The 13,497-nt window shown below is 43.0% G+C and overlaps 1 protein-coding gene and 1 non-coding gene across 6 annotated transcripts in view; one reads left to right on the top strand and one right to left on the bottom strand.

Annotated features, from left to right (window-relative positions):
- Astn2 (astrotactin 2) overlaps positions 1–13,497 on the top strand; it is a 948,854-nt gene that overhangs the window by 577,184 nt on the left and 358,173 nt on the right. For all 5 annotated transcript variants that reach the window (XM_028887868.1, XM_028887866.1, XM_028887865.1 and 2 more), the window contains one exon: positions 1,948–2,114. In XM_028887868.1, coding sequence (XP_028743701.1) covers positions 1,948–2,114 — 167 coding nt within the window. The remainder of the gene's footprint in view (positions 1–1,947; positions 2,115–13,497) is intronic.
- Positions 5,056–5,167, bottom strand: LOC114705790. The gene has a single exon (XR_003736446.1). It is a non-coding gene; the product is annotated as a U11 spliceosomal RNA (small nuclear RNA).

The following is a 13,497-nucleotide window of genomic DNA, read 5'->3' as shown; positions in this document are numbered from 1 at the left end:
AATCGCACCTGCAAAGACTTTACCATGGATGGTAATATCACAGTTTCTCATTCACAGTTTCTGGGGCTTCTGTAGATGCATATATTCAGGGGCCATTGCCCCTTACCTGTTTGTTATAAGGACTAAAGAAGCAAAAATGAGTAGCTTGGTAGAAAAACACATACACACACACACACAACCTGGAGAATCCATTGAAAGAACAAAAGCAGTTGGAGCCAGGAAGGGGTGGAAAGAACTTTGACAAGTACCTTCTGCCAGGTATCTCATGTGATTTGGTGAGAAAGCCCAAGACTTGTTTCTGAGTATTTCCAGGTGGACAGAACCCAGCCCCAGTATAGCAACGGGCTCTAATTAACCACATGATCAGTGTCCTTCTGCCTAACCGTTGATGTTCAGAAACAGGCAAGGCCTCTCCTGAGCTTGTATTAATATGTACAACACTTCACTCACATGCAAAATTGATTTTTCTTTTTAAGCACAAAATGTAGCAGTTTTATAGCCTTTCTGCAGCTTGACAAAAGGCCATTTATAACCTAGTTTCTCCATCACCCTTGCTGGCACCATTCTCAAATGTCTCGAAGAACTCTCTTGTGCATTTGTAATTACAAATCATACTCAGGCAAAATTTAATTTCCAAGAGAGCTGACCTCCTTTTTTTATTGCTGTGGTTTATGGAAATTAATGTGGATGTGTGTGTTGTTGTTCCTATAATTTTAGGATCATGGGGAGGAGACTGTAGAGCTGTCAGGGGAGGCAAGGAGGGGGTATTTTAATCAGTGATGTCTATTGATGGATGCAGAGGGCTGAGCTCTGGGTGTTATCTTAGTGGAAATGACAGCAAGGTGACTGAAATTAAAACCTGGTTCTTTGTTCAGAAGGCAAGGGCATTGGAATTGCTTCTCCATCAGCAGATCTACAGATGAGCTTAGCACACCCAGTGATGGGAATTAATAGACAGGTGAACTTCAACCCAAGATTTCCCATTCCCAGAGATTCAGAGTGACAAGACACATAGAAAATGTGTCACAGCTGAGGTCCTAGAAGGTGTGGACCTCTGGGGTTTGCTTAGGGCTGAGAGTTCCATGCATGAATGTATACATGGATGACAGAAGATTTGCAAACAGTCTGTAGAGGACTTCTATCACCAGCTTAAGGAAAATTCAAGCATTTGCAGACTCATTTATTTACAGATGCTGAGGCATGGTGCTATTTAGGAATATCATTTCAGTGACTATATAGAAGACAATGTAGAGAAGCCAGACTAGTTAGGAGTCTCCCCACACTGTGGTGAGTATACAAGTTGATCACTTAGGGTTCCAGGAACAAGGGTGGGAAAGAGATCAAGTTAACATAGAAAGGTAATACACATTTTTTTGGGTACCAATTATGTGACCGATTCCAAAAGGTATGCATTTGTGCTCATGCTTCATATTTAAGCTCCACAGCTATTCTATAGTTACACTATGTCCACTTTCTAGACAATAACACTGAAACTCAGAGAGGGTAGTAACTTGCCTAAGGCAACACAGTGAGAGCAGCTGGAATTTAAACTCATATTATTAGACTTTGGTTTGTTGTTTTTTTAATACACCTAGAAGCCTTTCTAGATGAGTATTATAGCAGGAGACCTGGTCCGGGCAATAATTATAAAAACAGTGAAGATGATCCTAGCACTGTTGGCATGAAGGACATTTACAACGTGTTTCTGTGAAGTCTGTGTTCTAAGCATTTTGACAACATTATGCCCCTTCAGTTTCACAATTCAGTGGAGAAGATGACCATAAGAGTCCTATTTACTGTGAGGTATGTTGAGGTTAGAGAAATAAAGAATGTTATCCCAGGCCATACTGTTCAAATAAGACTCTGGTCTCCATCTGTGTGTGTGTGAGGAGAGGGATGGACCCTGCCACCTCCTGCATTATAACCACTCTGTTGTCTTCTCTCCAGTGTCCTGAGGAACTGAAGCCCATGAAGGATGGCTCAGGCTGCTATGATCACTCCAAGGGCATCGACTGCTCTGATGGCTTTAATGGAGGGTGTGAGCAGCTTTGCCTGCAACAGACACTGCCTCTGCCCTATGATGCCACCTCCAGCACCATCTTCATGTTCTGCGGGTGAGTCTCCATCTCTGAGGTCCAGGAACTCCCACATAGCCACAGGGATTCCGTGGATGAATGCTCAGGAAATACTAGCTGACCAGGCTAGGGCTGACTGGCAGGGCATGGCCTTTTACTTCTTTTGATTCATATCCTTTTGGGTATACAAAAAAAGAATGGATAAGAAAACAAACAATGATTGAGGAACACATACACTCATCTCTAAGCCTTTTCCTAAGGTATAGATTAGATATTGTCCCATTCTGGTCCGTGTCCCTGACCTTTCTCTCTCTTTCTTACATCCCCATCAATGTATGTACAGACAGATTCAGGGATGTGAAGGTGTATGCATAAGTACACACATTGGCTCTGCTGGGTTGCAAACTAGGCCCTGTGGGAGGTCAGCAGTTTAGCTTTACTGTTTGGCCTCTCTGGGTCCCATGTCCATCTAGGTCAGGGCAACTAACTGGGGAGTGGTACATGTAAAACAAATCACACAAGTAGAGTTTCTAGACAGCTTCTGGCTCCTGATGAGTTCAAGCCCAGGTGCTTTTGTTACTATTTTTATTTTTATTTTTCCTTTTTTATTGGTTGGAGAAGGCTTGGGATTGAGCCCAGGGCCTTTCACATGCCAGGCAAGTGTTACTTGCCTGAGCTACATCCCCAGCCACACAAAATGAGTTTAGAAATCAGTGTGAGAAATGAAGAGGAGAACATATTCCGAGCAGTTCCCATGGCCTCTGTTCTCTCTCTGGGCTTCAGTTTACCAACCTGTGAAAGATGCTTATTCTCACACACAGGGGCAGATGATGTTTCTTCCAAGTGACTGTGTAGATGACACTTGTACCACCTCAGTGCCTAGACTGGTGTTTGGTCCTCAGTAAGCTCTCAAGAAAATAACAACATTTTTGTTTTACTTCTCCTACTTATTCTGTCTCTGATTTGCTCATCTTTGGCTGTCACTCAAGAGTCCTGTGATCCCTGTGAGAAGTGTACCAGACTTTCTCATTTCTAAGCAAAGCAGAAAAAGAGACTTAGCAACCTTTACAGTCCTATGCATGCCCCACTTCCAAAAAAAAAAAAAAAAAAAAAAAAGTGGTGGGAGCAAGCATGGATTTAGTCCCAGTTTACCAGAAAATCAATTTAACTTTCATGGTTCTAGTACAGAGTGAAGTACTTATTTCAGGGTCTCTTTTCCTGCCCCTTTAGAACTCGGGGCTGCCGGTGCCTTCAAGCAGGTGTTGAAGCAGCTCGCTGGAGGCCTTAGATATGTATCGATAAAATAAATAAGAAATAAATTAGTGTATGCAGACCTGAATTTATGGCAGTCTCTCCTCAGCTTAAGTGACTGCAGGGCAGTGTTGAGTAAATTATGCATGGATTCAGATCTGCAGGCTTGCATACGGAATCAGCTGTGTTCTTATCATCGTTATTTTCCTGGCTATGCACTTTGTGGGAGGGAGGGTGTTCTGCAGAAAATCACAACAGACACAGCAGCAGCCACAGGAGTAATGGATTTTGACATCAGAAACTATCAATGCCTTCTGCCCAGTGTGCACTGCAGGGCACCTTAGATTCAATGGACAGCTTCTAGTCCCAGGACTACCTCTGTCCCTTAGGCAGTAGCCTCCCAGGACTCCTGTCCTTCTGTGTCTGTAAAATGTTGATAATACCTGTCTCAACCTAAAGATGGTTGTGGAGAGTACAAAGTACTGTCTGTTTGACTGTCCTGTTAAATAATACATTCAAGGCAATAGCATTGGTAATGTAGCTTATGCCCTCCTTGCTGGGTGACGTTTGGCATTTGACTTATCACTGCTAAACTCTGAACCTCAGTTTCCTCCTCCGTAGCATAGGCATAATAGTCTCTCTGTGAAGGGATATTATGGGGAATGATGCTTTGCCTACACCACATTTGTGTGAGTACCAAAAGAGCTTTGGAGCTACATCCCGAGAGGAGCAATGCACGATGTGGCCTGGTGACGGCTGCTCGCCCCTTCCTGATGACATGATGCCCTCCACTTTGCTGTGCTGGTCTGTGAAACCGGACTTGCTGACCTTTTGTACCGTGAAATTTCTGTGAAAGTGTTAAACAAGATTGGATTAGAGCGTGGGTGAGCTGTTAGAGCCCCTTCGCTGTTGGTAAACAGAACAGAAAAGGAAATGGAATGCAGGCTTCCTAAAGCCAACTGTAGTTTCCACATGTTTGGGAAATTGTCTATTAAAGATGCAAATGAGAAGTTACCCACCCTTGTTGGGAGCACTGTAAACAATGAAGGCTATTAGCAGGTGCTTGTGAGAGAGTTGGCTGAGGGAGAAGTAAGGTGCTGTTGAATTAAGCAGGGTAAACAAAACAGACCCTCCCTTGCTCAACTCCTCCTAAAGCTCTGTGACCTTTCTAAGGTCGGATGGGAGGAGGCTGGATAAATCTGTTTGCAGCCAGGTTAATAACAGAAGCTAATGATTCATTAAGTACTTCATACGTGTCATGGCTGCTCTAAGTGACTGCCCTGTTAATGTTCATGACAACTCTGCAAGAGAGGGGCAGTTATGATTTCTACTTTCCTGATTAGAAAACCAAGCACAGAGCGCTCAGGCTCAGGGGCTTGCCCAAGGTCATGTAGCTGGTAATTGGTGGGCATAGGAATTCCAGCCCAAGCTGTGTGACTTCAGTTTTAGGCCAGACAGACCCGCTAATAGTTGCCAGCCTCTGAATATACCCAGTCACGGGATCTGGGTGAAATGACTCAGTCTCTTTGAGCCTTTGCTCTTTCATTTAGGATCAGAAGTAACTGTACACAATTGTGGGGATTAAGTGTAATTATGCAAACAGGGAGACTGGCACGTGGAATGAAGCATTCAGTAAGCTGTATAATTATTAGTTTAATAGGTAGAAATCCATAGCATTTAAGGGTTCAGTTATTGAATTTTTGTTTGTTTGTTTTGGGGACCAACAATCACCAGCTGCTGAGGGATCAAAAAATGAGGCTTCTGAAGTCTCTTCATATCAGTTCTGCAGGCAGAGCAGTCGAGTTGCCCTACGTGTGCCGCTCCTGACAGAAGCCCTTTTTCAATAACCGAATTTTACATTGTGCTTCCTACTCCGTCTCCAGTACCCAGAACAGAACCTAGCACACAGGAGGTGCTCAACTTGTAATGATTTTTAAAATGTCTTCACTTAGTGTAAGTCAATGTAAGGCATTGCTTGTCTGGGGTAATTCAGTTACTCTTCTCCCCGTACCCAGCAGCCGCTCTTCTCCCCGTACCCAGCAGCCGCTCTTCTCCCCGTACCCAGCAGCCGCTCTTCTCCCCGTACCCAGCAGCCCCTCTTCTCCCCGTACCCAGCAGCCCCTCTTCTCCCCGTACCCAGCAGCCCCTCTTCTCCCCGTACCCAGCAGCCCCTCTTCTCCCCGTACCCAGCAGCCCCTCTTCTCCCTGTACCCAACTCATCCCATTTGTCTTCCTGGTCCTTTAGCCTGGATACTTCTTTGTCACCTTCTAGTCTGTTATTTTGTTGAGAGAGGCGGGGGGGGGGGTTCTCTGTGTAACCCTAGCTATCCTGAAACTCACTCTGTAGATCAGGTTAGTCTTAAACTCAGAGATCCACCTGTCTCTGCCTCCTGAGTGTTAGGATTAAAGGCGTGTGCTACCACCACCTACGTTCTATTCTTAAGGCAAACAATGTCTTTTTCAGCAAATTCTCCTGAGAATCATGGGAGTCTTGTGAATGAGTTGTATAGTTACCTCAGTGCTGGGTAATAATATCAAGACTTTCAAATAAAGACTGCTTAAATTACGGCTCAATATTTACTAAGTGGGATTAGAGGACATATAGAGAGGATTTTTTCTCTTTGTCATTCTTATGTTTATGTGTCTAATATATTATATACATATGCATAATTATAGGGAATGGCATACTGAATGAAACATTCAATAAGCTATATAGTTAATAATCTATTTTTTTCATTTCTACCCATCCTCTGATTAAGGAGAGAATACTTACATGTACCTGTAATTCATTTTTAGGAGTAGGGCAGGGGGTTGAGGCAGGATCTCATGGAGCTCAAGCTGGCTTTGGACTGACTGTGTAGCCAGAGATAACCTAAAACTCCTGATCTTCCTTGCTTCTACCTCCCAAGCATTGGATTACCAGCATGCACCACCATACCTACCGTTTGTGGCTAATCTAATTTTACTCATGATACCTGGATGAATCTTACAGACTGGATCTCTGGTTAACTACCCACATTGCCAGTCTCTTGCCAGATGACACATCCTGGCACATTTTTCTCCCTATTGAAACTCCACTGAATTCCTGACTTCCATGTTTTACTTGTAATACCACGTATCCTTTAAGAAAAGAAGCTATTTCTTAGCCACGTAGGTGCCTGTCTTAGTCACTGCTCTATTGCTGTAAAGAGACAACAAGACCAAGGCAACTCTTATGAAATAAAGCCTTTAACTGGAGACTTCTGCACAGTTTCAGAGAGTTAGTCCAGTATCATCATGGCAGGGAGCATGGCAGCAAACGGACTTGGTACTGGAGAGGTAGCTGAGAGCTGCATCCTGATCCATAAGCAGAGAGAGATTGGATCTGGCATCGGCTTAAAGCCTATGCCAGTGACACATTTCCTCCCACAAAGCCACACCTACACCAACAAGGGCACACCTACTAGAGCAAGGTTACACCTCCTAATCCTTCTCAAGTAGTGCAACTCTGATGACTAAACATTCAAATATATAAACCTGTGGGAGACATTCTCATTCAAACCTCCATTGTGTTTGTGCTACCATTTTCTACTGCTTGACCCCAAGGGCTTCTTCAGAGCTTTAACACCTGAATGAGAGAATTTGCTTACCTTGGGTTTGTTGTATCCTCTCTCTGTTTGGGATTTTATGAGATGCTAATAATGTAGTGAAGCACTGATCACAGGTTCTTGTCCACCAAGGACAAAGAGGATACTGAGAGCAGGTTGCTGAGCCTTTCCTCCGTCCTGATGGATGAGAACAGAGGCCAGGTAACCAGGGTGGCTGACAGAAGCTTTACTAAGCTGAAGCATTTAGATTGAATTTTATAGATGGGGAGGCACTGCCTTCTGTGAAGACCCCAGCAAGTTGCCTAGCAACTGAATTTATCTGCTGTGTTTGTGTGGGTGTGTTTACAATGTCTACCACACACATTTCCAAGAGAACTTAATTTTATCCACATAAATCTGATGCATTTTTGTAAGTTGCTAATATAAAGATAGGGTTAGGTAGCAGTATATATAAGAATGAAAGGGGAAAAGAGAAAATAGTGTTGGGAGTCTGAAATAAGAAAGTCACTCAGAATAAATTTAGCTTTGTGATTCTTGGCAATGAAAGTAAACAGTTATGAAAACAATCCAGTAGATTATGTAGTTGTCTTTACTTGAGAAAAAGATTCTGTTGTTTGTTTTTTAATGTGTTTTGGGAGGTGTGTAGTTTCTTGTTGTTATTAACTAAGACATTTACCCACTTGTTCCCATGTAAACAATGGTGAGAATTTCATCATCAGTTTTGGAGTTTCCTTATTTCTCAGGGTGATTGGAAAGAAAACCAAGGCTCACAGTCACCTGAACTACTCTTCAGAGGAAAAGTCAGGAGTTTGAATCTTCCCAAGTATTTCTCAGCTCCAGCTCAATGAAAATGTATTCACAGGATGGCAAGATAGCTCAGCAATTAAGAGCACTTGTTGCTCCTCTAGAGGATCCAGGTTCAGTTCCCAGTACCCACATGGTATCTTGTAGCCATTTATAACTCCAGTTCCAGGGGCTCTGATGTTTTTGTCTGACCTTCATGCACATCAGGCACACGAGTTTTGAAGATCATACATGCAGAAAAACACTCAGACATATAAGATAAATATATCTTAAAAATTGTTTTAAAAGAAAGTGTATTTACACACATGGGCTCAGAAACATGCCATCCTCAAATCATCCTAATTGTCCCTTGAGTTGAATGTTCTGATTAGATGATTTGGGGAGAGAGAGGAGACAAATGCACTTGAGTACTATCTGTAGCTAATGGGAATTCCTGATTCTCATTCCCCAAACAAATATCTGCTCTAGATTTAGACAATACGGAACTAGGGAGTAAAGACACTGGATATGATTTTAAGCATTTATAAACTGTAGGTAGAGGCATCCACTCAAGCACTTGTTTTGTGGCACTTTCTGCCTGAGGGGCTAGGACCAGACCTCTCTCCCTTTGGGTCTGAGCTGAAGGATGTCGACTCTACCTCTAGTAGTGTTAGATACTCTTCTTAGTGCTCTGACAAAGTGCCAGACAAGAAGCAACTGCAGAGAGGAAGGGTTTATTATGGCTCTAACTTTAAGGGTACAGTCCATTCTTGGTGAGATGCCTTGGTGGCAGGGGCTGGAGGCAGCTGGTTGCATTGTATCCACAGACAGGAAGCAGATAATGAACAGGAACGGGGTGAGGGGGTGAGGGGTCCGGCTATTGAAGGTTCCAGAGCCTTCCCAAACAGCACCTCCAGCTAGAGACCAAATGTTCAAATACATGAGCCCATAGGGGACATTTCACATTCAACTCACACTACTGAGTTAACACTGGACGCCTACATACTAGAGAGACTTTATAGTGCTGAAGACAAAATCTAAGGTCTCAGCAAGTTAGACAACTGAGCTATATTTGAATACCTGAATGCCAGATTATTATCAAACATTATAGCACTGTGCTGTTCATAAAGCATTTTCAAATTATCAGCAAATTGAAGGAAACACATAAAGTCTACCCATGGGTTTTGAAAGGCACTTTCATATAGGTTATAGGGAATGCTGGTCCTGAAAATTGGTCAAAGATTTACAAAACATGAAACAGTTGAGTGTGAGGCTCAAAAAGGAAAGTCTGTCCTTCAGGTTCCCAGTGTATCTGGCAGTGGTCAAGGCTATGATGAGTTCTGTTGCAGAGAAATAACTGTTTAATGTAAAATACACACATTTCCATATTTTATAGAATTAAAATTAAAATAACTTTTTACCAATGATTTTGACAGAGTTGAAATGATATTCTTGTTTTTCTTCCCTAGTGTGAAATGCTAGTGTTTCTTATAATTATAGAGAGTAGATAAAGTCTACTATTTAATTAACCTGAGATGTTCTGTGGAAACTGTCATCCTTCCCTTCCTCCTTCCCCTCTTCCCCTCAGTACCCTTCCAACTCCCTTCTCCCCCCTCCCTGGCTCCTCTCTTCTCCTTTTCCTTCTCTTTCCTTGGCTTTCTTTCATTTTTCCCCCAAAGGACTTCAGTACATTATTTTTAAAATATTTTTTGTACAAACTTCCTTTCTTCTTGAAGTAAAACCTTTGGATCCAGACTCTACAGAGACAAACTTTACAGGTCTTCCTTTTGATTAACATTGGATCAACTCTGAGCCTCCCAATAAGAGAGGCTCCTGTAACACTAACTAGTGGGAATAGGACTGTTGAGGTCTGAGGCTACTGGCCCTGCAGAGTCAGCTAAAAGGAGCCTGCTCCTATGTTGCCAATCATCATCAGATTCTAGGTTCATTCCCATATTGGTCCAAGTCTCTGGTGTGCATTTCCTTCAGTTCCATTTAGCCTTAACTTTTCTTTATCTTCCATCTTTCTGTAAGGATTTGGTTCCCTACTTCATTTTAAGAAATACTTTCTAGTTTATGTATTTCAATAAATAATTTTATTGGCCCCATAAACCACTGAGGAATGATGGAATAAGCAATCCAGAAATCACAAAAATAAAATTTTAAAAGTATGCGCTTTGAGAATTTGACTGCTTTCTATAGGTTCTTATCTTTTTTCTTTAAAAAGTCAAGATGATGAGACAGGGTAATTTATGCTAATGTGGAAAGAACATTTCAATTGGAGTGAGATGACCAGTGTTGAGGTCCTAGTTTTTCCAAGTAGTCATGTGACCTTGGTCAAAGAAGTCAGCTATCCCAAGCCTCAGATTTTCAATGGCAATGAGAGAATGAAAGGGCCCATATCTCCACATTACCATGAAGGTTAAATAAACAAACATGCTGTTGACCAGACACAGAGAAAGTTTTATGAGGCTCTTTACAAATCCCCATGCAGCTCTACAATCCCTCCAATGTGATGAGCATATTAAAGGAAGCACAGTCATTTCTTTCAGCCAAAATGCCTGCTCTGTGTCTCTACCTACTTTATGTTTTGCATTTGGCATATGTATAAATATATAATTTCATGCAGATCTTGGCTGTTTTCCTGTGAGCCTACGCTCTTTCAAATTTCTGTAAGAAAAACCTCCCCGACAACAGAATGTTCTAAAGAAGCCGTATAATTATGTGGCATCATACAGAAATAAAATTTAAAAAGAAAGCAACAGCTAAACAGACCTTCACATAAATCTTTCTGTGGGCTAAGGTGCCCTGGGGGAGAGAATTGTTCACATTTCAAAACTCAGAGGATCATTTGCCTTCATGAATCTGGTTTTTTGCCCTGTGTCTATAAGGGTCTTACAGAGCTTACCCCCGGCTGTTTTGTCTTCTCGCTCTCTTCTTCCTTTCTTGCTGAACCATAATCCCTTTCTACCCCGAAGCAAAAGAGAGGTCCCTGGAATCTGCAGTTTTGATGTCAAAATTGTGCACATGACTCACATCCACATGCAATCAGACAGAGCTTGAGGTCTGACACCCTGGGTCCACCTGCTAACACCATGCTTGAGTAGCTCCTTCTTGTCTCTGATGCTTGGTTTGCTCATTTGACAATGGAAGCAGGGTGGTAATCCTGTATGAGGATGGACCTCCTGCTGTTGGTTTTGTAGTGAATCCCCACAAACTTGGTGACTAAGAACAACACAAGCTTGCTATCCCACAGCTCCAACTGTCAGAATTCCTTAAATCTAGGCACTGGCCACAAGGGTTATGTTCTGGAGACTTTAGTAGTCTTCATCCAGCTGCTGGGGGCTAATATTCTCCTTGGTTCTCTTTTAGCTATCTCCTAAGGGCTTGTCTGACTATAATATGGTTTATTTGAACTCCTGATCTTAGAAGTTTCAGTCTGTGAATGCTAGGCCCTGTTGCTTTGGGCATGTCACACACAGCACAGTACTTGACTGGCAGGTGAGTGTGACAGAGAAGGAAGGCTGTTTACTTCATACTAGTAGGGAAGCAAAAGAAAGAAGTGCTAAGATCTCAGTATCTCACTAAAGGACATCCCACCTCTAGTGGCATAAATTGATTTCCACTAGTCACTACCTCACAGTGGTTCCACAACCCATAACAGAGTCACTGACTGGTCAATCACACATTAAATACATCTATTATAGGTTATAAGTAGCAAATCAGGTAGTCTACAGAATGTGCATCTGTGTTGTTGTGGATACAGAATTGAGCTTCACACATACAGATGAATATAAATGCAGTGCACTTATTTTGCTTATATATTATACATGTTAGTTACATATATAAAAATATAAAATGCTCATATCATTCATTCCTAATGACCATCCCATAAGAAGTTCCTATTTTTTTAATTTAATTTAATTTAAAAATTTGTAATTTAAGAAATTTTCCCACTCATTCTATATATCAACCACAGATTCCCCCTCCCATCACTTCTCCCACTCCCACTCTCAGCATTGCCCCAAACCCACCCTCCATCTCCTCCTCCAAAAGGGTGGTACATCATGGGGAGTCACCAAAGCCTGGTACATTCAGCTGACAAAGGACCAAGCCTCTTCCCCCTGCATCAAGGCTGAGCAACGTGTTCAACCATAGGTAATGAGCTTCAGAAAGCCATCTCATGCACCAGGAATAGGTCCTGATCCCACTGCCAGGGGCTTTTCAAACAGAATAAGCTACACAACTGTCTCCCATATGCAGAGGACCTAGTCTGGTCCAATGTGGGTTCCACAGCTGTTGGTCTAAAGTTCATGAGTTCCTACTAGCTTGGTTCAGTTGTCTCTGTAGATTTCCCCATCACGATCTTGATCCCCATTGCTCATATTTTTTTTTTTTTTATTTTTTTTTTATTTTTTTTATTTTAAGTAAATTTATTTTACAACATCATTTAGTTCAACATAATAGCCACAGATTCCCCTGTTCTCCCACTCTCGCCCCCCTCCCCTCCCCCCATCCCACCCCCCATTCCCACCTCCTCCAGATCAAGGTCTCCCCTGAGGACCTGGATCGACCTGGTAGACTCAGTCCAGCCAGGACCAGTCCCCCCCTCCCAGACCGAGCCAAGTGTCCCTGCATATGTCCCAGGATTCAAACAGCCAACTCATGCAACAAGCCCAGGACCCGGCACCAACACACGGCTGCCTCCCAAACAGATCAAGCCAAATGACTGTCTCACCCGTTCAGGGGGCCTGATGCAGTTGGGGGCCCCTCAGCCTTTGGTTCATAGATCCTGTGCTTCCATTCGTTTGGCTATTTGTCCCTGTGCTTTATCCAACCCTGGCTTCAACAATTCTCGCTCATATAAACCCTCTTCTTTCTCACTAATTAGACTCCCAGTGCTCCACCAGGGGCCCAGCCATGGATGTCTGCATCCAGATTCCTCAGACCTTCCTTGGATGGGGTTTATGGCACAACTAACAGGGTGTCTGGCCATCCCATCACCGGGGTAGGTCAGTTCCTGCCGTCTCTCGTCCATTGCCAGCAGTCATTTCTGGCGGTATCTTTGTGGATCTCCGTGGGCCTCCCTAGCTCTCTGCTTCCTCCCCTTCTCATGTGGTCTTCATTTACCATGGTCTCCTATTCGTTGTTCTCCCTCTCTTTTCTTGATCCAGCTAGGATCTCCCACTCTCTTTCCCTCGACCGTCGCTCTTCATTGTTCCCACTCATGACCAGGCTGTTCATGTAGATCTCATCCATTTCTCCATGTCTTTTTTGGGGTCCCGTTTTCCAGGTAGCCTCACTGGTGATGTGAGTAGCAGTTCAGTCATCCTTGTTCCACATCTAGTATCTTCCTATGAGTGGGTACATACCATATTTGTCTTTCTGAGTCTGGGTCACCTCACTCAGGATGATTTTTTCTAGATCCATCCATTTGTCTGCAAACCGTATGATGTCATTGTTTTTCTCTGCTGAGTAGTATTCCATTGTGTATATGTGCCACAATTTCTTTATCCATTCTTCAGTTGAAGGGCATCTAGGTTGTTTCCAGGTTTTGGCTATTACAAACAATGCTGATATGAACATAGCTGAGCAAGTGCTCTTGTGGTATGATTGAGCATTTCTTGGGTATATGCCCAAAAGTGGTATAGCTGGATCTTGGGGGAGATTGATTCCCAGTTTTCTAAGAAAGCGCCATATTGATTTCCAAAGTGGTTGTACAAGCTTGCATTCCACCAGCAGTGGAGGAGAGTTCCTCTAGCTCCACAACCTCTCCAGCATAAAGTGTCTTCAGTGTTTTT

Source organism: Peromyscus leucopus, chromosome 2, assembly GCF_004664715.2.
Source record: "Peromyscus leucopus breed LL Stock chromosome 2, UCI_PerLeu_2.1, whole genome shotgun sequence".
NCBI lineage: Eukaryota > Metazoa > Chordata > Mammalia > Rodentia > Cricetidae > Peromyscus > Peromyscus leucopus.
Note: the sequence above shows the minus strand (reverse complement) of the source record. Positions and strands in the feature narration are given on the sequence as shown.